The sequence below is a fragment of the Macaca nemestrina genome, chromosome 1 (assembly GCF_043159975.1).
Source record: "Macaca nemestrina isolate mMacNem1 chromosome 1, mMacNem.hap1, whole genome shotgun sequence".
Lineage (NCBI taxonomy): Eukaryota > Metazoa > Chordata > Mammalia > Primates > Cercopithecidae > Macaca > Macaca nemestrina.
In genome coordinates this window covers 227,408,904-227,431,880 of record NC_092125.1, presented here as the reverse complement: position 1 = coordinate 227,431,880, position 22,977 = coordinate 227,408,904, and the positions used below count along the sequence as shown (strand labels likewise).

The 22,977-nt window shown below is 46.0% G+C and overlaps 1 protein-coding gene across 1 annotated transcript in view; it reads right to left on the bottom strand.

The window, feature by feature from the left end:
- The window catches only part of LOC105479482 (DnaJ heat shock protein family (Hsp40) member C11), a 73,363-nt gene extending 58,152 nt beyond the window's left edge, over positions 1–15,211 (bottom strand). Inside the window, exon 1 of the mRNA XM_011737476.2 lies at positions 15,061–15,211. Within this exon, the coding sequence (XP_011735778.2) occupies positions 15,061–15,132 (72 nt within the window). The 5' untranslated portion in view covers positions 15,133–15,211. The remainder of the gene's footprint in view (positions 1–15,060) is intronic.
- Between the last annotated feature and the right edge of the window lie 7,766 nt (positions 15,212–22,977).

The window sequence follows — 22,977 nt, the reverse complement described above, 5'->3', positions numbered from 1 at the left end:
GGCATTAAAAAGCAACCACATAACTGGACTTGATAAAAAAAAAATTCCCTATTTCATTTTGTAAAGGTTCCAACCATATAGCCTGAAGCTTTACACAATACAGTCCCTCTCATTCCCAGCTCCACCATATTCTGATGGTATTTTTCTGGCTCAACCCCACCTCCTTTCATTTTCATTTACATGTAGAATATCAGTGGAAAGTCTGGAAATATGGGATTCATCCTCAAACAGAAATAAACCCCAAGGATGTATTTGGAATTATCCTACAACATCGAGCACTGTGTAGACTGGAGTAACTCATTCTGTCTGACTGATCTCCACAGGAACGTTGCAAGTAGAAAAGATTTAACGTGATACTAACCTGTATCTACTGTAAAAATGCAGCTCCATTTAATTGACAAAAAAAAAACAACCAAAGAAACAACCACCACCAAACCCCATACAAAAATATGTCTGATCCATCTGAAACTTATTTTCTTTTACAAATATCATTAGTGGTGGTAGTGCAAAAGACGATCAAGTAACCTTTTCCCACCGCAATAAGAAACATAAGAGGAAGATAATCAATATCTGCCAGATGAATGAAGGACAAGCCCAGCAAGGGAAAAGCCGTCGTTTCAGCTTCTGGCATGCTATTCAGTGCTGGACTGAGTCTCCATAGGCCTTGACTTACTCTGGAGCCTGAGCATAAAGGCATATGTTTGAATTTGCTCTCTTCCTCTTGTGCCTGCGGTAGATTTACCAAATTAACAACAAATAAATTCCTTCCAATAATAAGTTCCTCTAGAATAATTTGAAGGCGAAAATTGCAATATGTTCCTCAAGAATACTGGTAGACAAGCTGAGTATGTCGTTAACAAATACTTATCACTTCCATGAGTAAGTTTACTGAATGTCAACTGGCTTCAGAAACCACTGGGGCACAAAAGAAATACAATAAAGTCCGTAGCTCAAAGAAATTACACATAGATTCCTGTCTATTTCCTATTCCCCACCCCCCAAAAAACTCCATGTAAACATGGATTTACCTAAACAATATAAAACAGGAATGCTAACATTAATGATGCAGAAGTAAGGTCACAGGAGTCAGAATGCAAAGAAAACTTCACGGAGGTGGTGAGAACCCCAGTGAGAACACAAAGGTGGACTCTGATTTGCTTTGGGTATCCAAGATGAGCTGCGGCATCTCAGGGGACAATAACACCTGAGGAAACAGGCCGGTGTTGGGTACTGAAACACAGAACACTGACCAAACCGGCAGAGGCATAAAGGGGCATAAGAAGGCAGGAAGTAGGTAAGAAACTAATTTGGACACCCATCTGTGTGCTCAATTTATTCAGCAAACATTTGCTAACTAGCATTATGTGCCTGGCACTGTGCAGGGGATATAATGGTGACTCAGGCAGCCACGGCCGCTGACCACACGGTGCTTCCTCTGTGGTGGAAGAGGGCAGAACATCACCACAAAGTAGCCAGAAAATACACAAAACATCTAATTTATACAGGGCTTTAAAAATGGAGCCAAGGAGTTTGACCCTGACCCAAGAAATAAGAGGAAGTCATACAAGGTTTCTGGGTAGAGAAATAATGTGACCAGTATTATTTGTTAAGATTAATTTGGTACAGCTTGACTGAAACAAACAAACAAAAAACAAATCCAGAGAGATCTAAAGGAAACAGCAGCAGAAGTTCAAGGCTGAGGTTCTGTGACCAGCAGCCTGGAAGCTGAAACAGAAACGACAGATCAGAGTCTGCTGAAGTTCTAGAGGATTCATGGATCTAAGGGACAGTTATTGAATGTGAAATGGAGAAGAATCAACGAGCATTCCAGGGTTTTGGCTCGAACATGGATTAGGGAGAAATCGGGAGGTAGTCAGGCTTGGGGCAGAGGTGAATTTGAACACCTAGGTGGCGTGATGTCCAGAAGGCAGATAGAGAGGCAGGGTTGAAGCAAGAGACTTAAAGAGCTGGCTGGGCGCGGGGGCTCCGTCTGTAATCCCAGCATTTTGGGAGGCTGAGGCGAGCGGATCACCTGAGGTTGGGAGTTCCAGACCAGCCTGACCAACATGGAGAAACCCTGTCTCTGGTAAAAATATGAAAAAAACAGCCAGGCATGGTGGCGCATGCTACTCAGGAGGCTGAGGCAGGAGAATCGCTTGAACCCAGGAGGCGGAGGCTGCGGTGAGCCAAGATTGCACCATTGCACTCCAGCCTGGGCAACAAGAGCGAAACTCAATCTCAAAAAAAAAAAAAAAAAAAAAAAAAAAAATCCAAGGAGGTGAGGACTGAACCTGGACAAAGAGCTATGTAAGGACAGGGAACGTGCAACTGGCAAGGTGAAAAAGGACCGAAAAGCATCACAGAGCTTTAAAGACTTGTCAATAGTGTCACAAATGCATTTATACAGATTTACAGCTAACAAAAAAATTCCACTATTTCCTCACTTAATACTTTTTTTTTTTAGACGGAGTCTCACTCTGTTGCCCAGGCTGGGGTGCAGTGGCACAATCCCGGCTCACCGCAAGCTCCGCCTCCCGGGTTCACGTCATTCTCCTGACTCAGCCTCCCACGTAGCTGGGACTACAGGCGCCCAGTACCAAGCCCGGATAATTTTTTTGTATTTTTAGTAGAGACGGGGTTTCACCGTGTTAGCCAGGATGGTCTCAATCTCCTGACCTCGTGATCTGCCCGCCTCGGCCTCCCAAAGTGCTGGGATTACAGGCGTGAGCCACCACGCCCGGCCAATACTTTAATACTCAAAATGCCTTGAAGTTGGTATCAGATTCCCATTTTACAGATAAAAATCCCAAGGACTGAAAAGATCAAGTGACTTGTTGAAGATGGAGGAGGAGTTTATGTGGTTATGGACCTCTAACCTGAAAGATGGTTAGAAGTTAATAATGTGTAGCCTAACTCAAACCAAACTTCAGTTCATGAAAGTGAAAGGCAACATAGAGAGAGGGAAGAGGCATTTACAATATATACATACCAGATCAAGGATCAACCAAATTATATACTAACTAGTAAGAGCCTTCCTTATTAATGGCTATGCTCATGACACTAAGAGAAATACACGGCATTCATGTTACAGGCATATGTCCACTGCTATGTCAAGCATTTCCATGCACTCCCACTTCATTCCCACAAAAGCTCTACGACAGTAAAACTGTCTGGATTTTATGCATGAACGGGCTCAGACAGGTTAGGTAATTTGCCCCTACAAAACCTGCTAAAAACTCAAACTTGGATTGACTCCTGCGGCTGTGCTATCTTCACAATGACCCCTTTTGAAGCTCCACCACTGTCCCTGGACATTCAGATCACCACCAATGAATGCTCCTTGATGTTTAAACACGCAAGGGGTGGGCTAGGTGATTTCAGCTGTCCTTCACTTAAAACCGCTGAATTGCCCAGGCGTGGCGGCTCATGCCTGTAATCCCAGCACTTTGGGAGGCCGAGGCGGTCGGATCACGAGGCCAGGAGATCGAGACCATCCTAGCTAACACGGTGAAACCCCCGTCTCTACTAAAAATACAAAAAATTAGCCGGGCGTGGTGGCGGGCGCCTGTAGTCCCAGCTACTCAGGAGGCTGAGGCGGGAGAATGGTGGGAACCTGGGAGGTGGAGCTTGCTGTGAGCTGAGATCGTGCCGCTGCACTCCAGCCTGGGTGACAGAGCGAGACTCCAACTCAAAAAAAAAAAAAAAAAACAAAAAACCCCGAATTCTATCACATCTTTGCTGAGGACAGAGGTCAGCTTGACCTACACTGATTTTGGAAGTTTGGCTCCTACAGCCATTTTAAGTTTCACTTTGGAAAGAGCTTAGCAGATAAATAATCAAATCACAAATGAGTCAGAAAAGCTGAACAGAGAGACTGATAAAATAATTCTAAAAAGTTTCTACAAATAGGAGTAATTTTTGAAACTTAAGTGAGTTCTACTTAACCCAGAGTTAAGGAAAAAATTTACAAAACTCACAGAACACAATACTTACAAGATGGCAATATAAATTTGAAAAAAACGATTAACACAATTAGTAACAACAGAATTCCAAATACAAACAAAAAACAAAAAAACAAACAAACAAAAAAAACAAAGGCAGGAAGCACATCACCTGCTGCAAGGTGTATGGGGCAGAGGAGGAATCAAGTCCTGCAGCACACACCTCGGCTACAATCACAGAATTCAAGAACACATGGGCCAAAGGAGCAAACATCCTGACTCGCCATCAGAGGTCATTCCAAGGGCTTAGGAAATCTTTTGCTACCATGGTACAACTGCGTTTTCATTACTCTTCCTGATCATGTTCATATATTTATTTGTTGCCCTTGAGACGAATAGAAAATAAAAAGGCCCCAGTCTCTAGAAACAAGCTCCAGAGTTGGACCAAAATTGATGGCTCAGATCCTATCTTAACAGTAAGAAATTGGCTTATTTCTCCCTAAAAGCCTGACCTTATACCTTCTCTCGTCCGTGTTCATCTGTTATACCCTGCCTACTCATGCAGACTTCTTGTGGTTGATTTCTATTGGCTTGGCATTTTACTGAAGAATTTTCTGGCTCCTGTCAACTAGGAGGGTACGCTGTACACTCAAAACATGCAGAAGTGGTTCCAACAGTCCATGAGCCAAACCGGAATCCAGCTGTCAGATTTTCATCTCAAAGGAGGTTCCACTCCAAGTTGCAAGCTCCTTCCACCGAGTGCAACCTGTACCAGGCGTGTGCCATTAACAGTGGTAATAAAGCAGCAATGTTCTCAGTTGTCTTCTTTTTAAGAAATGTGTGTCTCCTTTAAAAAATATATGCTATTTTATTTATTTATCTGTTGTCTTACATCCTTTCTTAAACAAGGTAAGGTGTAAATAAGTAAAATTAAAATGAAAGGTTAATAAAAAGCAGACCCAAATTCTACAGCCAAGTAAAGCATGTTGCTCTCGTGTCCCCTGTTTTCCATTATTTTATTACTAAATTCACAGCGAATACAAAAGTTTTCCATTGAATTCTCTTTAAGAAAGAAAATAAAAGAGGTGTTTTGGTAGATAATGCAAAATTAGAGCATTAACATTTCAAGAAGCAATTGTTTGAAATGCCCAAAGCAGAAAATAAGTGGCTTATAGGCCATTAAGGAAACACACTGTAAAATGTAACCTCATGTTTGCCAATCACATTATGAGATGACATTGGAAGTGGTGGGGCGTCCTCAACAGCTCCCTCCCTGCGCACAGGCAGCTTCTCTAAACTCCACGTCCCCAGCACCCTCTTGAGCCCACTCCTGCTCCCAGCTCTGCCTCCTCTCTGCTTGGCTCAGGAAAGCTCCCTATCCCCATGTCAACTTTCCAGGAAGCACAAGTTCAGAGAGATCACTGTCTTTTAAAGAGAACAAACTCAGTGTTTTGAAAATAAAGTAAAAAAAGCTTCAGGAATTTCTTTTCTTTTCTTTTTTTTGAGACACGGTTTTGCTCTTGTTGCCCAAGATGGAGTGCAGTGGCACAACTTCGGCTCACCACAGCCTCTGCCTCCGGGTTCAAGTGAATCTCCTGCCTCAGCCTCCTGAGTAGCTGAGATTACAGGCGTTTGCCACCACACCTGGCTAATTTTTGTATTTTTAGTAGAGATGGGGTTTCTCCATGTTGGATAGGCTGGTTTCAAACTCCTGACCTCAGGTGATCTGCCCGCCTCAGCCTCCCAAAGTACTGGGATTACAGGTGTGAGCCACTGCGCCCAGTCTCTCTTTTTTTTTTTGATAGTCTTGCTCTGTCGCCCAGGCTGGAGTACAGTGGCACAATCTTGGCTCACTGCAACCTCAGCTTCCTGGGTTCGATCAATTCTCCTGTCTCAGCCTCCCGAGTAACTGGGATTACAGGTGAGCACCACCACGCCCAGCTAATTTTTTTTTTTTTTTTGTATTTTTAGTGGAGAGGGGGTTTCGCCATGTTGACCAGGCTAGTCTCAAACTCCTGACCTCAGGTGATCCGCCCGCCTCCGCCTCCCAAAGTGCTGGGATTACAGGCATGAGTCACCATGGTCAGCCTCAGAAATTTCATAAACTAATGCTTAGCATACATTCTAGCACTATAATTTTTAGTAATATTACAAGTGGACAGCAAAGTTCATCCTTAGCTAGGATGAAGCATACCAAGGCTTTTTACGAACATGTATGTCTTTTACATTGTAAAATGTTATTTATTTATTATTATTATTATTATTTTTTACATGGATTCTCACTCTGTCACCCAGGCTGGAGTGCAGTGGTGTGATCTTGGTTTACTGCCAACTCCGTCTCCCAGGTTCAAGCAATTCTCCTGCTTCAGCCTCCCGAGTAGCTAGGATTACAGGCGCCCGTCACCACACCTGGCTAATTTTTGTATTTTTAGTAGAGATGGGGTTTCACCACGTTGCCCAGGCTGGTCTCGAACTCCTGACCTTGTGATCAGCCCGCCTCGGCCTCCCAAAGTGCTGGGATTACAGGCATGAGCCACCATGCTTGGCCTTTTATTTATTATTTTTATAGACAGAGTCTTGCTTTTTATAGACAGTTTTGCTCTCTTGCCCAGCCTACAGTGTGGTGGTGTGACTGTAGCTCACTGCAGCCCCAGACTTCTGGGTTCAAGCAATCCTCCTGTAACCAAGTACTCCCATTATTCTTTTTTTTGAGACGGAGTCTCATTCTGTTGCTCAGGCTGGAACACAGTGGCGTGATCTCTGCTCACTGCAACCTCCACCTCCCAGCAGAGATTCTCCTGCCTCAGCCTCCTGAGTAACTGGGATTACAGGCGCCTGCCATCAAGTCCGGCTAAGTTTTGCATTTTTAGTAGAGATGGGGTTTCACCATGCTGGCCAGGCGGGTCTTGAACTCCTGACCTCAAGTGATCTGCCGGCCTCGGTCTCCCAAAGTGCTGGGATTACAGGTCTCCCAAAGTGCTGGGATTACAGGTCTCCCAAAGTGCTGGGATTACAGGCGTGAGCCACCATGCCCGGCCCCATGTTTCTAAGAGATAGTTTAATTATTTTCTCCTCTCCCCCTTTCCCCTGTACCCTGTTTCCTACTTAGCCCTTTAGAAATGCAAATATAGGCCCAGCGCGGTGGCTCATGCCTGTAATCCCAGCACTTTGGGAGGCTGAGGCGGGCAGATCACAAGGTCAGGAGATCGAGACCACGGTGAAACCCCGTCTCTACTAAAAATACAAAAAATTAGCCAGGCGCGGTTGCGGGCGCCTGTAGGTCCAGCTACTGGGGAGGCTGAGGCAGGAGAATGGCGGGAACCCAGGAGGCGGAGCTTGCAGTGAGCCGAGATCGCGCCACTGCCCTCCAGCCAGGGGGACAGAGCAAGACTCCGTCTCAAAAAAAAAAAAAAAAAAAAAAAGAAAGAAATGCAAATATAACTTTTCCCCTCCCCCTCACCAGACATCCTCTATGGGGCAAGTTCATCTATGTGCTCCAAGACAGATCTCTTGACGGTGGATCTGCAGACCAAATCATGTCCCCATGGCCACTGTTACTTATTTCTGCCCAGTAAAGTGCCAACTCAACTGCCAGGTAGATAAAGTACCCAGACAGCAGGAGGACCCCACCCTTGCTCATTTTCTCCTATACCTTATAAAAGTGCCCGCTTTCTGCTCCACAAGTGAAGTGGTACAGCAGGACATTGTGCCCCTTGCCCAAGCTGGCTTTGGAGTAAATTCACTGGCTTTGTATGCGGTCTCAATCTTGTTAACTGGACTCTGCATGCAGTGAACAACTGATCCGCTTTTCGGTTGCACTCCCACCTTAGGCTAGACTACAGGTTACAGTGCACGCCACCATGCCTGGCTAGTTAAAAAAATTTTTTTTTGGCTGGGCATGGTGGCTCATGCCTGTAATCCCAGCACTCTGGGAGGCCGAGGTGGGCAGATCACAAGGTCAGGAGATCGAGACCATGCTGGCTAACACGGTGAAACCCCGTCTCTACTAAAAATACAAAATAAAAAATTCGCCAGGTATGGTAGCGGGCGCCTATAGTCCCAGCTACTCGGGAGGCTGAGGCAGGAGAATGGCATGAACCCAGGCGGCAGAGCTTGCAATGAGCCAAGACTGCGCCACTGTGCTCCAGCCTGGGCAACACAGCAAGACTCCGTCTCGAAAAAATATTTTTTAAATTAACAACGGGGTCTCGCTATGTTATGTCACCCAGGCTGATCTCAAACTCCTGGCCTCAAGCTATCCTCCTGCCTTAGCCTGCTAAGGTGCTGGAATTACAGGTGTGAGCCACCCCCCAATCCTTATGTCTTTTTTAAAAATAAGTAAAACTTCAAACTTATCAAAATTCAAGAAATAACAACAATAAGTATTAACTAAACACCTACTTATGCCAGGCACTTTATAGACATCCTCAGCACCTAGCAATACACATACCACACAGGTCATCCTGGCCTACATTAAGTGCATAAGACATTATTACCTGTTACCTACATTTCAACATTAAAGAAACTGATGGCCAGGCACGGTGGCTCACGCCTGTAATCGCAGCACTTTGGGAGGCTGAGGCGTGTGGATCATGTGGTCAGGAGTTTGAGACCAGTCTGGCCAACATAGCGAAACCCTACCTCTACTAAAAAAACAAAAAATTAGCTGGGTGTGGTGATGTGTGCCTGTAATCCCAGCTACTCGGGAGGCTGAGGCAGGAGAACTGTGTGAATCCAGGAGGTAGAGGTTGCAGTGAGCCGAGATCGCGCCATTGCACTCCAGCTTGGGTGGCAGTGTGAGACTCCATCTCAAAAAGACAGAAATTGAGAAGCAGAAAGGTTAAATTACTAGCCTTGAAGCACAAAACTTCCAGAGGAGTAAAATGGGATTTGAATACTGGACTCCGGCTGCAAAGCCCTACCTGGTGGCCTCCCTCTATCCCATTGTTAACTAAGAAGTACTGGTGCCTCCATTCTGCAGGCAAGTAGAGGCTGAGGTTAAATGACTTGTTGAAAGTCACACAAGAGGCAGGCAGCATGGGCTGAAATTTTTGCTCCTCAGCCTCTTGGCTTACAGAACATGCTACGGAATGCGGACATCTGGATAAGTTGTTTTTGGACAACTGAGGCTTAACTCTATGTGCCCAAGGCAAACATTTAACTGGAGTCATTATAAATATCAAACTTTAACGTAATGTAGTAGATGGAAAATGAAGGAATTGACCTTTTCAGAGCCATCTTTATTTCTCTTATTGAGACAAAATTAACTGCCCATCATGAGGTTTGATAAGCAAGCAATGAATGCGTAAACACATACCAGCCTCACCGCTTTAGGGATTTGAGTGGCTCAAACTGGCACAGCTGAGCCTTTTACACGTCAATTCCTGCAGATGGCTGAGTCAGCGGTCCTGATAGGAGGGTCTACTGCCTCCTTCTTTGTGGGTGACTTTGACCCTAGGACAATCTTGAGAGTGACCAGGGGACCTTCCTCTACTTTTCTAGCCCTTTCTCTCAGTCTGCAGTTCAAACTCAACAGGTGGGCCTTACTCTGTGGCTGTAACTTGCAGCCAAAGAAACCCAGACAACCCAAAATTGTGAAAATAATGATCTACCCTGTACCAGAGAAGGAAAGAAAATGCAGGGGCTTGGGGTAAACTTTTTACTGGCAGGTGATACTTTTGTACTTCTAGTTTCATGGCTGTTCTGGAAGGATGAAGATGCCAGAACACTGACCTCCATAATGGACGGCAAGAAAAACCTTTTTTATTTATTAACAACTTCAGTTTTTACTTAACTGTGTTTTTCCAAAAGTGTTTAAAACTTGAAAAGAAGGGTGGCTCCTTAAGGTTAAAACAAATTGGGACCAGATCTTCAAACAGGTTATAAACACTGCAAAAATGAAATTCTTTCAAAGACACTGACAAAGAACTGTAGCCATTTGTCTTGGGAATAAATTAGGTTTGAAATGTGTCAACTAAGTTCCTAATTAAAGGATCAGGTAAATTTAACTCTGATTTATAGTAAAGGAATCCTTTCTCCAAATACATTTTGCAAAAATCATCCTGGAAATCTCAGAGAAGTTAGATTTTAGGCACCAGATGATGCATCTAACACTAAACCAGAAAACCAGTCTGGTTTTGGTGCGCCCAGGTAATGATAAATTACTCGCTCCTCTCAATGTGAGGCAGGCAGGACAGATGATGGTCCTGCTCTGTAAACAGGAAATCTAGAAGGAGAATCATTAAAGATCATCGGGTCTTGTAATAGGAGTACGGGTGGTCCTGTCCAGCTGCCTGCTTCACTCTCTCCAACAGCAGCAACAGTGGGGTCTCCAACCTTTAATACCAGGTACTGACAGATAATTTTTCCACAGACTAGTGGGAGTGGAATGAAACTGTTCCACCTGGGATCATCAGGCATTACATTCTTCTACGGAGCACTTAACCTAGATCCCTTGCATGTGCAGTTCCCAATAGGGTTTGTGCTCCTATGAGAACCTAATGCCACCACCAATCTGACAGGCAGAGCTCAGGCGGTAACGCTTGCCCGCCGGATGCTAACCGCTTGCTTGCCCACCACTCACCTCCTGCTGTACGGCCCAGTTCCTAACAAGTCACAGACCAGTACTGGTCCATGGCCAGGGGGTTGAGGATCCCTGCTCTAGAATATAAATTTAAAGGGATATTTTAAAGTTTAAAAACCTGGAGAGGGAGATTCTTCAGCTGATTTTTGACATTTCTATATTAATCCAATTATATACCTCTATTATGCTTATAATTTTAAAGTAGGATTCCCTGGTTTTGTCTGGAGTTGTTTCCATTTGAGATTTCTAAAGAAAAGTCTCTGAACTCTACTGAACATTAAGAGTTTTGAAGACACTCTTTTGAAGGTACTCTGAAGTGGGAAGAGGGCCTTGCCTCTCACAGCTATACTTAAATGGCAACTACTCTAGAACTGACAGCAAACAGACAAACAGGTATTAAGATATTCTTCCAACCACACATGTAAGAATTAAGATTACCCTGACTTTTTTCCAGCTAAATCACGTTATTTCAACTTCACATTTGATTTCACACAATAAATTCCAGTAAATATCAAGTCCAGACATTACATTCAGAGCTTCTAGTGGAATCCCAGGACAGAAAACCAGCACATCACACCTGAGTATGACATTTAACACCAAGTTTGCTGACAAAGACAACAGAAAGTGTCTTCTGCAAAGGGGCATGTTTCATATGGATGTAACCTATAGTCATATAGCCATAAATATGGAAAGTGCCTTCACTCACTGGGAGAAGTAAAACAAATTTTTTTTTTTTTTTTTTTTTTTTTTGAGACAGAGTCTCGCTCTGTAGCCCAGGCTAGAGTGCAGTGGCCGGATCTCAGCTCACTGCAAGCTCCGCCTCCCGGGTTCACGCCATTCTCCGGCCTCAGCCTCCCGAGTAGCTGGGACTACAGGCGCCCACCACCTCGCCCGGCTAGTTTTTTTTTTTTTGTATTTCTTAGTAGAGACGGGGTTTCACCGTGTTAGCCAGGATGGTCTCGATCTCCTGACCTTGTGATCCACCCGTCTCGGCCTCCCAAAGTGCTGGGATTACAGGCTTGAGCCACCGCGCCCGGCCAACAAAATTTTTTAAAGAGATATTTCTTGGCTGGGTGCAGTGGCTCATGCCTGTAATCCCAGCACTTTGGGCGGCTGAGATGGGCGGACTGCTTGAGCTCAGGAGTTTGAGACCACCCGTGGCAACACAGTGAGACCCTGTCTCTACAAAAATTACAAAAATCAGCCGGGTGTGATGGTGTGTGCCTGTAATACCAACCACTCTGGTGACTGAGGTAGGAGGATCACCTGAGCTGGGGAACGTGGAGGCTGCTGTGAACCATGACTATGCCACTGCACTCCAGCCTGGGTAAAGTCTAAATATATATATATAATATATACATATATTTTATATAAATATATATATTTACTTATATAAAAATATATACACACATATATACGTATATATACACACACACACATATATATGTATATATACTTCATCCTTAAGTCTAATAACAGCGACAGGCCTAGCCAGGCATGGTGGTTCATGCCTGTAATTCCAGCACATTGGGAGGCAGAGATGGGAGGATGGCTTGAGCTCAGGAGACCAACCTGGGCAACAAAGAGAGACCGTGTCTCTACAAAAGATACAAAAATTAGCTGGGCATAGTGGCATGTGCCTGTGGTCCTAGCTACTAGCAAGGCTGAGGTGGGAGCACCTGAGCCCGGGGAAGTCAAGGTTGCAGTGCACCATGATCCACCTCTGCACTTCAGCCTGGGCAACAGAGCGAGACCCTGTCTCTAAACAAACAAATAAACAAAAAACCAAACAAATAAAATTTCTTTGGCTCCCATCCGTAAGTCCAAAAACAATGACAGGCCCTACAATTTCAGCAGTTTCAAGGTACACCTTTGACAAAATGTTTACCTAGGACTCCGGCTAAAACTATTATTCTAGACCTGCTTGATCATCTGCAGCTACCTAAGGTTCAGTACGCCTGATAAATGGCTGCTCAATTACTGACAACGCAGACTAAGTACGCATGATTTCAGAAAGGCTGGCTTCATTTATTGCTTGACTTCTAAAAACTGGAAAAAAAGAATAACTAGCCAGACATCTTCATTTAAAGGGAAAGAAACTGAAGGCTAAAGAAGTGATTAGCCCATTAAAACCTAGATGACAGGTTGATGGGTGCAGCAAACCACCATGGCACATGTGTACCTATGTAACAAACCTGCACGTTCTGCATATGTATCCCAGAACTTAAAGTATAATTAAAAAAAAAAAAAAAACAGAAAGAAAAGAAAAAAAAGAAGTGATTAGCCCAAAGTGTTGATTAATGAGAACAAGAACCCCCAGGTGCCTTATGGCAGCCTAACAAAATCTGCAATTTCCAAAGATATTTCACTGGACATTCTCATAGTATAGTGGCCCATACATTTGAGGGATTCTTACACGTGGTGCTCAGTGTCAAGCCTCTGAGTCCAAGCTAAGCCATCATATACCCTATGACCTGCAGGTATATATCCAGATGGCCTGAAGCAACTGAAGAGCCACAAAAGAAGTGAAAACAGCCAGGTCCAGCCTTAACTGAAGACATTCCACCATGGTGATTTGTTCCTGCCCCACCCTAACTGATCAATTGGCCTTACGACAATACACGCTCCCCGCCCTTTTGATAATGTACTTTGTGATATTCCCCCGCCCTCAAGAGAGTACTCTAATATTCTCCTCACCCTTGAGAATGTGCTTTGTAAGATCCACCCCCGTCCACAAAAAACTGCTCCTAACTCCACCGCCTATCCTAAACCTATAAGAACTAATGATAATCCCACCACACTTTGCTGACTCTCTTTTTGGACTCAGCCCACCTGCACCCAGGTGATTAAAAAGCTTTATTGCTCACACAAAGCCTGTTTGGTGGTCTCCTCACACGGATGCACGTGACACTCAAGGATACAGTACTAGAACTAGCAGCTTTGTAATCCAAGGACTGGTAAGGTAAAGTGACAGAATAGCAGGGAGCTCACAAGCTGGGCTCCAGAGTCAGACTGCCTGGGTTGAGTTCAGGCTCTTGCATTTTCTAGTAGTGTGACTTTAGACACACTACTTAATCTCTCTATGCCTTGGTTTCCTCAGGTGTAAATCAAGGGCTATCATAATACCTACCTTAAGGACTATCCTCAGAATTAAATGAGATAACAGTACAAAATTCATTCAGCATAGCGGTCCCACACAAGGTAAGTTAGTATTATTTTATTTTTTTTGACACGGAGTCTCGCTGTGTCTCCCAGACTGGAGTGCAGTGGCCAGATCTCGGCTCACTGCAAGCTCCACCTCCCGGGTTCACGCCATTCCCCTGCCTCAGCCTCCCGCGTAGCTGGGACTACAGGCGCCCGCCACCACGCCCGGCTAATTTTTTGTATTTTTAGTAGAGACAGGGTTTCACCGTGTTACCAGGATGGTCTCGATCTCTTGACCTCGTGATCCACCCGCCTCGGCCTCCCAAAGTGCTGGGATTACAGGCGTGAGCCACCACTCCCGGCCAAGTTAGTATTATTAATATCACATAGACCAGTATTTACTGACGACACACACTGAACCCGCTTTGATTAGCATAGCCGAACTTGGCTAGCTTTCACTACCACTGGAAAACCTGAGAGATGGAATTAGGAATTCTCTGGCAGGGCTGAAAAATCCGGACCTACCGGCTTAGAGAAACCGATTTACCTTATGACCTGACCCCCGAAGCCTTCTCGCCCTTCAAACCTATCTCACCTCCAGACTAGCCATGAAGAAAGGAGGTGTAGTGGGGCCCTACTACTGCCAGACTATGTGAGACTCTCTTGTGTTCTCTTTTATTCGTTGAGAAGACTGGGTACAAGTGCTTGGTGTGAATGTTAAAAGTGTTGTTAGGGCACCACTTCTTTTCTGGCCTAGAGCTTCTTCCTAATCTGCAGCCTCCCAGCCGAGGGTCTGTATCCCGGAGGCTCTGCCTTCAATTTCAGGAAAGCGGGTCCAGGGGAATGAAAGAGGGCACGAGACGCGTGCCTCTGAGGCTGGACCCACTTCAGAGGCAGGGAGTTCCCACGAAAGACTCGGGGAACGGATAAAGTCGTAAGGACGTTTCCCTAGTGGCCTTGACCTTGGTGGGTGAGACTCAGTTTGCCATCCTGCTGGCGGCGGGCGATGACACAGCCCCTCAGCCAGGACGGGTATGTGGGCTGAGCGCGGGACGAGATCTCAGAGGACTGCGAACCCCACCCCGGAACCCTCCTCGGGGACCCTGTTTCCTCTTGTGGGTTCGGAGACCTCTGGCCCTGCCCGGACACAGTGCACGCGACGCACTGGCCTCCAAGAGCTGGGGGGGAGGCCGGACCCGGCACACCCGGTGGGAGAGTCTGGGCAGTGGGGACGGCTCCGTCGGCCGGCTGGCGCGCACGTCGCCGGGGTCACGCGGCCTCCCCGCCGGATCCGAGCCTCCCGTGGCGGGGGTGGGCGGCCGCCGCCAGCCTGGCCCTCCCGAACGACCGGGCTCGGCCTCAGCCCCCAGAGCGTCCAGCCGCTGGCCTCACCTCCCTGCGCACGTTCAGCAACGAGTAATAGTCTTCATTGTCCAGCTCCTCCTCGCTCAAGGCCGTCGCCATCTTCGCAACCTTTCACCCCGCCAAACCGGCAAGGCCGTCCTCAAGAGGGGCCAGTGATCCGCGGCAGGGACAGCGCGGGCCAGCCCGGCTGCGCCACAGCGGCCCCTGGCGGCCCGGAGCCGTCCGCGCCCGGCAGGAGTGCGCCTGCGCTTTGCGCCCCCGCGCGGCATAGGGCGGGACGCGGCGCCGAGGCAGCCTTGGCTGGGTGACCACGCGGATCTCTTCTCGTGCTCCCAATGGACGCGTGGCACGCGGCGTGGCTGGGTCCTCGGGGGCCTGAGATCCAGCCACCAGGACTCCCTAGACTAGAAAGACAAACTTTGCTTTTTGTTTGTTTGTTTGTTTTTTGAGACGGAGTCTCACTGTTTCGCCCAGGCTGGAGTGCAGTAGCGCGATCTCGGCTCACTGAAACCTCCACCTCCCGGGTTCAAGCGATTCTCCTGCCTCAGCCTCCCGAGTAGCTGCGACTGCAGGCGCCCACCACCGCGCCCGCTTAATTTTTTTTTGTATTTTTGGTAGAGACAGGGTTTCACCATGTTGGCCAGGCTGGTCTTGGACTCCTGACCTCAGGTGATCCTCCCAAAGTGCTGGAATTACAGGAATGAGCCACCGCGTCCTGCCTAGAAAGGGAAACTTTGAAGTCAGCTCTAGGAGGTTGTCATCCTCTGGGAGACAAACCCCGGTGACACCACCTGTTACTCCATTGCCCCCAAACTCCTGGAAGAAGCGCAAGGTGCCCCCAGTGCAGGGCGCATCCGGATCCCAAATATCCCCAAAATGAGATTTGTTCCTACCTCCATTGTCTTTTCTCTTGGGCATCCAGCAGCCTTCCTGCCCAGAACAGGCCTCCTCGTTTTAGTTATTTGTTATTGCTCTAATTTAGGAGCACCTGGCCATCTTTTCTGCTGCTTAAATGACGAGGCAATACCCATTTGGTTCCTGATATAATTGTCTCTGGCAGGCATGTGTACCTGCAGTCCCTACCCCGGAGCCATTCTCCTGTAAATTTCTCCCTCATAATTTATCGGTGGAGTCTAATTGATTTCAACCTGGTGCCTGCTGTTTGGTGCATTATTAAAGATGTCTTGGTTACAATAATCTAAATAATTTAAACGTCTTCGAAATTATGCCATTGTCAAGGAAAGGTGGACAGCAGCCCACTCTTGCCACCTGTTTGGTTCCCGCTGACCTGCGCCAAGTCTCAGAAACCTTTGTTGTTCCTTTACTAACCACCAGTCCAGAGCCATCCCCATTGCCCTTCATAAGCAGGTCTCCTGGGAAGCCCCGAACACCTGTCTGTGGATTTGAGAGGCTGATTTCTTTCTCTTTCTAATTTTTGGCCAGATGTGCACCATCTGGGCCTGTGTCTCATCCCTTCCAAGTTGCCCAGCCCTCTTAGGATCTTTTGGCATGAGACACTTAGGTGTGCTGAGACAGATTGTTCGGGTGGGTTGAGTCAGCCTGAAACAAACTGTCAGCCCAGGTTGTAAATTAAGGGCTATTTCTTTAGTTGTGTGAAGCTTCCCCACAGCAGCTTCCATGGTCCATCAGCTCTTTCACCAATGTTTGGGCTTTTCCTTTTTCTCCTTTGCAGAGAAAAGAGCTGTAGTTAGGGCCAAACTGCATGCTGACATTTGACAGTCTTTAAGAATTTCTTTGGTTTTTTTGAGACGGAGTCTCCCTCTGTCACCCAGGCTGGAGTGCAATAGCGCGATCTCGGCTCACTGAAACCTCCACCTTCCGGGTTCAAGTGATTCTCCTGCCTCAGCCTCCCAAGCAGCTGGGACTACAGGCATGCGCCATCACACCAAGCTAATTTTTGTATTTTTAGTAGAGACGGGGTTTCACCATATTGGCCAGGCTGGTCTTGAACTCCTGACCTCGTGATCCACCTGCCCCGGCCTCCCAAAGTGCTGGGATTACAGGCGTGAGCCACCGCGCCCGGCCAAGAATTTCATACAGAGAGACTGGGGGGAAAAACGACAATGTTGAGACATTCCTTTTTTCCTTAGGTTTGTAGACATTAATTGGGCCATAATGCTCACTTGGGTAGAGAAGTTCTTTGCCATCCCTCCTCTGCTTTGGAAAACACAGCCTCTAGGAATTATATAAATGGAACATAACATATGTTTCACTACGCCCAGGTCTGTGTTTCTATGATTGAGAATGACCTGGTTTTTATCACCACTCAAACAAGATAAATAGTGACTCAGGAATGCTCTGTGGCTGTCCTCTCTTGGGCCCACGAGATTTTGTGTTATGGTTACTTGGAAAGTGGTGGTGATAAATAGAAAGCTAACTTAGATGCACCACAGGCTTGAGGAATGTTTCTATTTCTGAGGCTGGCTCTCTCGTTTCTCTCCTCCAAAACCCTAATCTTCAACGGGCAAAATAATGGAAACCAGGGGCAGTACAAATTTATAAGTTAAAGATGCACATCCAACAAACTACTCACGCCAGAGCAACTGACAAAACCCAGCCGCTTTAACTCATGCCTTGTGCTTTGTTTTCTTTTTCTTTTCTCTTTCTTTCTTTTCTTTTTCTTTTTTTTTTTTTTTCTTTTTTGAGACGGGGTCTCACTCTGTCACCCAGGCTGCAGTGCAGTGGCACAATCGTGGCTCACTGCAGCCTCCACCTCTCCAAGGTTAGGTGATTCTCCCACCTCAGCCTCCAGAGTAGTTAGGACTATAGGTGCCCACCACCATACCTGGTTAAGCTTTGTATTTTTTGTAGAGACAGGGTCTTGTTGTGTAGCCCAGGCTGGCCTGGAACTCCTGTGTCAAGTGATCCACCCGCCTCAGCCTCTCGAAGTGCTGAGATGACAGGTGTGAACCACCGTTCCTGGCCTTTTGTTTTCTTTTTGTTGGGTGAAACCACAGAACAATCTGTAACATAGCCGTAAAGCAAAACTTAATAGGTAACATTTAAATATAAACTTATATATTTATGTAACTACATATACATGGGCATATGTATTTTATATTTATGCAAATATTATATGTAATATACACATTTATGCAACTGCTAACAAATTCTCTCATCTTTATTTTATTTATTCTTTTGAGACAGAGTCTCACTCTGTTGCCCAGGCTGGATTGCAGTGGCATGATCTCGGCTCACGGCAACCCCCGCCTCCTAGGTGCAAGTGATTCTCATACCTCAACCTTCTTACTAGCTGGGATTACAGGCATGTGCCACCACGCCCAGCTAATTTTTGTATTTTTAGTAAAATACAAAATTTTTTTGTATTTTTTTTGCCATGTTGGACAGGCTTGTCTTGAACTCCTGACCTCAAGTGATCTGATCACCTTGGCCACCCAAAGTGCTGGGATTACAGGCGTGAGCCACTGCGCCTGGCCATTTTTTTTTTTTTTTTTTTTAAGATGGAGTCTCACTCTGTCTCACAAGCTGGAGTGCAGTAGCACAGTCTTCGCTCACTGCAACCTCAGCTTCCTGGGTTCAAGCGATTCTCCTGCCTCTGCCTCCCAAGTAGCTGGGATTACAGGTGCCTGCCACCATGCCCAGCTAATTTTTGTATTTTTAGTAGAGATGGGGGTTTCGCCATGTTAGCCAGGCTGGTCTCGAACTCCTGACCTCAGGTGATCTGCCTGCCTCGGCCTCCCAAAGTGCTGGGATTACAGGCGTGAGCTACCTTACCTGGCCCCATCTTTAAATAATAAACATAAGAATATTTAAATAGTAAACATAAGAATGTCATAATAAACATATCTTAATAAACATAAGAATATGTAAATAGTAAACAGAAGAATATTTACCTCCACCATGATTCATATTCAGAATGACCCCAAAACATTTTGACTTCCAGCACAGCTACTCTGTGTAACCACTCAGGAAGGTTTCTCTGTTAATAACTCAATCCAGTGCTGTGGCCCCCCCTCTAGTACTGGAGGGAGAGTTGCCAGATTAAATACACTATGCTCAGTTACATTCGAATTTTAGATAAACAATGAAGAATTGTTTAGTGTAAGTATACCAAGGACTGGGTGCAGTGGCTCATGCCTGTAATTGCGTCACTTTGGGAGGTCAAGGTGGGCAGATCTCTTGAGCCCGGGAGTTCAAGACAAGCCTGGGCAACATGGTGAAACCCCCAACTCTACATGAAATGCAAAAATTAGCCAGGCGTGGTGGCACATGCTTGTGGTCCCAGCCACTCAGGAGGCTGAGATGGGAGGATCACCAGAGCCTGGGGAGGTCGAGGCTGCAGTGAGCTGTGATAGTGCCACTGCACTCCAGCCTGGGCGATAGATTGAGACCCTGTCTCAAAAAACAAACAAACAAATGAAAAAATATATATATACACACACGAATGTATATATATATACACATGAATAGACATATATACACGAATATATATATACGAATGTATATATATACACGAATATTGCATGGGGACATATACATATACTAAATAACTACTTTTCTGGGAATCCTGCTTTTTCTTTTGAGATGGAGTCTCGCTCTGTTGCCCAGTCTGGAGTGCAATGGTATTGGCTCACTGCAACCTCTGCCTCCTAGGTTTAAGCGATTCTCGTGATCCGCCTGCCTTGGCCTCCCAAAGTGCTGGGATTGCAGGCGTGAGCCATCGCACTGGCCAGAATCCTGTAGGATTTGTAACCCCAACTGGAGGCCTTGCAGGCTTTCCCCGTTTTCTTGAGTAACGCTTCTGAGAGCAGAGGTGGGCCGCCTGCCCCACCCCTTCTACAGCCAGGCTGAATCCACACCCTCTGTATAATTCAGGAGGAAAAATTACCTATAATCTTTTTATTACTCCTTTGTCACTGAGTCCAGACTGGGATTTAGTACATGCTTGCCATTCATAGCCTGCCCTTCCTCTCCCTCATGAGCTCTGACAACCCTGTTAAAGAAGATAGGGGGAAAAAAGGTCCTTTGCTTAAGGAAAGAAGGGGAAATTTGCCAGCATTCAATAGTTAAATTTTTTTGATGTTATCTTCTTCCTGAGTATTCAATGACTAGTCTTTAGCCAAGATGATCTTTACAGAAGGGTCGGGATACCGCGGGGGAAGAGCCACACCTGCGTCTACGGAGATAGCCGCCCAGAGGGGCTGAGAGCCTAACGCCATTCAGCATTTTACCTGCAATGTCATTCTTCCGTTGCACCTGTGGGACTGGTTTTCATTGCTTGGGACTTTAGGTCCTCGGTCTCTGTCTATTGATCTATCCCAATCCATCAGGTCCCTTAGGGGTACCTCATTCCAGTCTGCTTTCTTGGCCGTTTCAGTGATACAGTCCTTTGTCCTTGGACTCTGCCCAAAATTTGTGTTGTCTCTGTTATCAGCCTTTCTACTCCCTCCCAGGCTGTCAAGGGTAGGTGGAGAAAGTCTTGGAAAATACAGAGTTTGTGCTATCTAACTTCAACTGGACTGCAGTGTTACCTGGCAATCTTTTCATTTTCATCTCATATTAATAACCTATACGTTCCCCCCACCCTAGTGTCTATTCCTCTTATCCTTAAGTTTGAAGACAGAGTCCTGAAATGGGCACTGGAGTTTCAGCAATTCACAAGAGAGAAATGGGTTCTGTGCTAGTGAAATTAACACTCAATGTGGCACGGGGGAGGTGCAGACAAGAAACAAATTAGTGAATACACAAGATAATTTCAGATGATCAGTGCTGTAAGTAAAATACAACATAGTGATGTGGTGGTGGAGGAAAGGTACTCTACATTGGTTGGTCTGGGAAGATCTATCCCAGGAGGTGATTTTGAACTGAATGATGGGAAGGACCCAGCTTTGCAAGACCTGGGGGAAGAATCTTCCAGGGCAAAGCCTTTGAGACAGGAACAAGTTTAGTGTGTGGGACCAGGGAGAGAGCAGGTGAGCACAGAGCTGACAAAGGTGGGAGAGCGATAGGAAAGGAGGTTAGAGAAGCCACACCAGGGCGGGATCACCAGGGGCCTTAAACATGGTGCTCAGAAATTGAAATTTCATTCTGGCCACAATGGGGAACCACTGAGGATTTTTAAGCAGGGAAGTGACATGGTCTGATTTTTGTCCCTCCTGAATGATCTCTCCAGGGAGACTGGATTCAAAGGAGCAAGAATGGAAGCATCCCCTCACCCCTGCCCCATCAGAGGCTATTGCAGTGTTCCAAGGAAGAGATGATGGTGGCCTTGGACTTGGACTCAGCCAGGAGCAATGGGAATGGTCACGCATGGACCACACATTGGACTGGAGGCAACAGGAATTACTGATTGATTGGGCTCGGGGAATAAAGAAAAGAGGAGAATTGGTAGCTACTTCTGTATTTTGGCTTGAGTTACCAGGTAGTAAGGCTGTTTGTGGAGCTGAGGAAGACTGGGGAAGAGGCAGACTTGGGAGGGGAGTGACCAAGGGTCCTATTTTGGAGAAGTAGAGTTTGGTCTTTGTTAGAATTCTAAGTGGAAGCACCTACTGCTTCTGCTTCCTTTACCACTCACTCTTGGTGGTTTTTTTTTTGTTTTGTTTTGGTTTTTGAGACAGAGTCTTGCTCTATTACCCAGGCTGGAGTGCAGTGGTGCAGTCTCGGCTCACTGTAACCTCCTTCTCCCGGTTTCAAGTGATTCTCCTGCCTCAGCCTCCCACCATAACTAGCTAATTTTTGTATTTTTAGTAGAGATGGGGTTTCACCATGTTGGCCAGGCTAGTCTCAAACTCCTGACCTCAGGTGATCCCCCCGCCTCAGCCTCCCAAAGTGCTGGGATTACAGATGTGAGTGACCATGCCTGGCCACCACTCACTCTTGAATTCTCTGCTCATCCCATCATTTCATGAATATCACCTTCTCAAAGTTTCCTATGACTTCTTGAACCCAGTGGCCTTGTTTTCTTGCCATCTGCCTGGACTAGGCATTATATAACAGTATCACCCGACTTCTCTTCATTGTAACCTTTCTGTCCTTGGCCGTTCAGCTTTTTCTCTCTCTTAACTTTTTTTTTCTTTTTTTTTTTTTTAGGAGATGAGGTCTCACTCTGTCACCCAGGTTGGAGTGCAGTGGCATCATCATACCTCACTGTAGCCTTGAACTCCTGGGTTGACGTGATCTTCCCACCTCAGCCTCTCCAGTTGCTGGGATTACAAGCATAAATCACCATGCCTGGATTCTCTTAACTTGAATATTTCTCCAGATATGCTCCTCTTTCTTCTTCCTCCTGCCTGGCATTTAGGACCCTTGGTGATCTGAGTTCACATATTTTCAGCCTTATACCCTCTGGCTTTCCTTTATAGATCTTTGGTTCTAGTCAGAAAAAAATGTATCGCTTATTCTCTGAATACTCCTTGAACGTCTTAGTTCTTCATTCTTTGCTGCATCTCTGAGCTTCCACGTGGAGGTCATCGATCTTCAGCCCAAAAAACTCCCTACGGAATTTCTTTCAGTTGCAGGGGCCTGCTCTGGGAGAACTCTCTCAGCTTTTGCTAATCTGAAAATGTCGTTCTCTTATTTTCATTAATAAAGGATGTTCTCTCTGGGTAGAAAATTTGTCTTAGCAGTTATTTTGTCTTCCAGCACTTTGGTGGCATCATTTCACTTCCTTTAGGTTCTGTTAGAGCTATTGGAAAGGGATTCTTTCTTCTCATTTTGGGACTCAAAAAAAACCACGTTAGACCTTTCGAGCATATCATACCTGCTTTTTATTATCTCTTCTGTATCTTGCTTCTTTTTATTTCTATGGCTTCTTTGTGGATAGTTACCTCTGACCAATCTTCCACTTCACCAATTCTCTTGTTTTCCTAATTTTTTTTTTTTTTTTTTTACTGCTTTATTGGTAGAAAAGGTGTCAACCGCCGGGTATAGTGGCTCATACCTGTAATCCCAGCACTTTGGGAG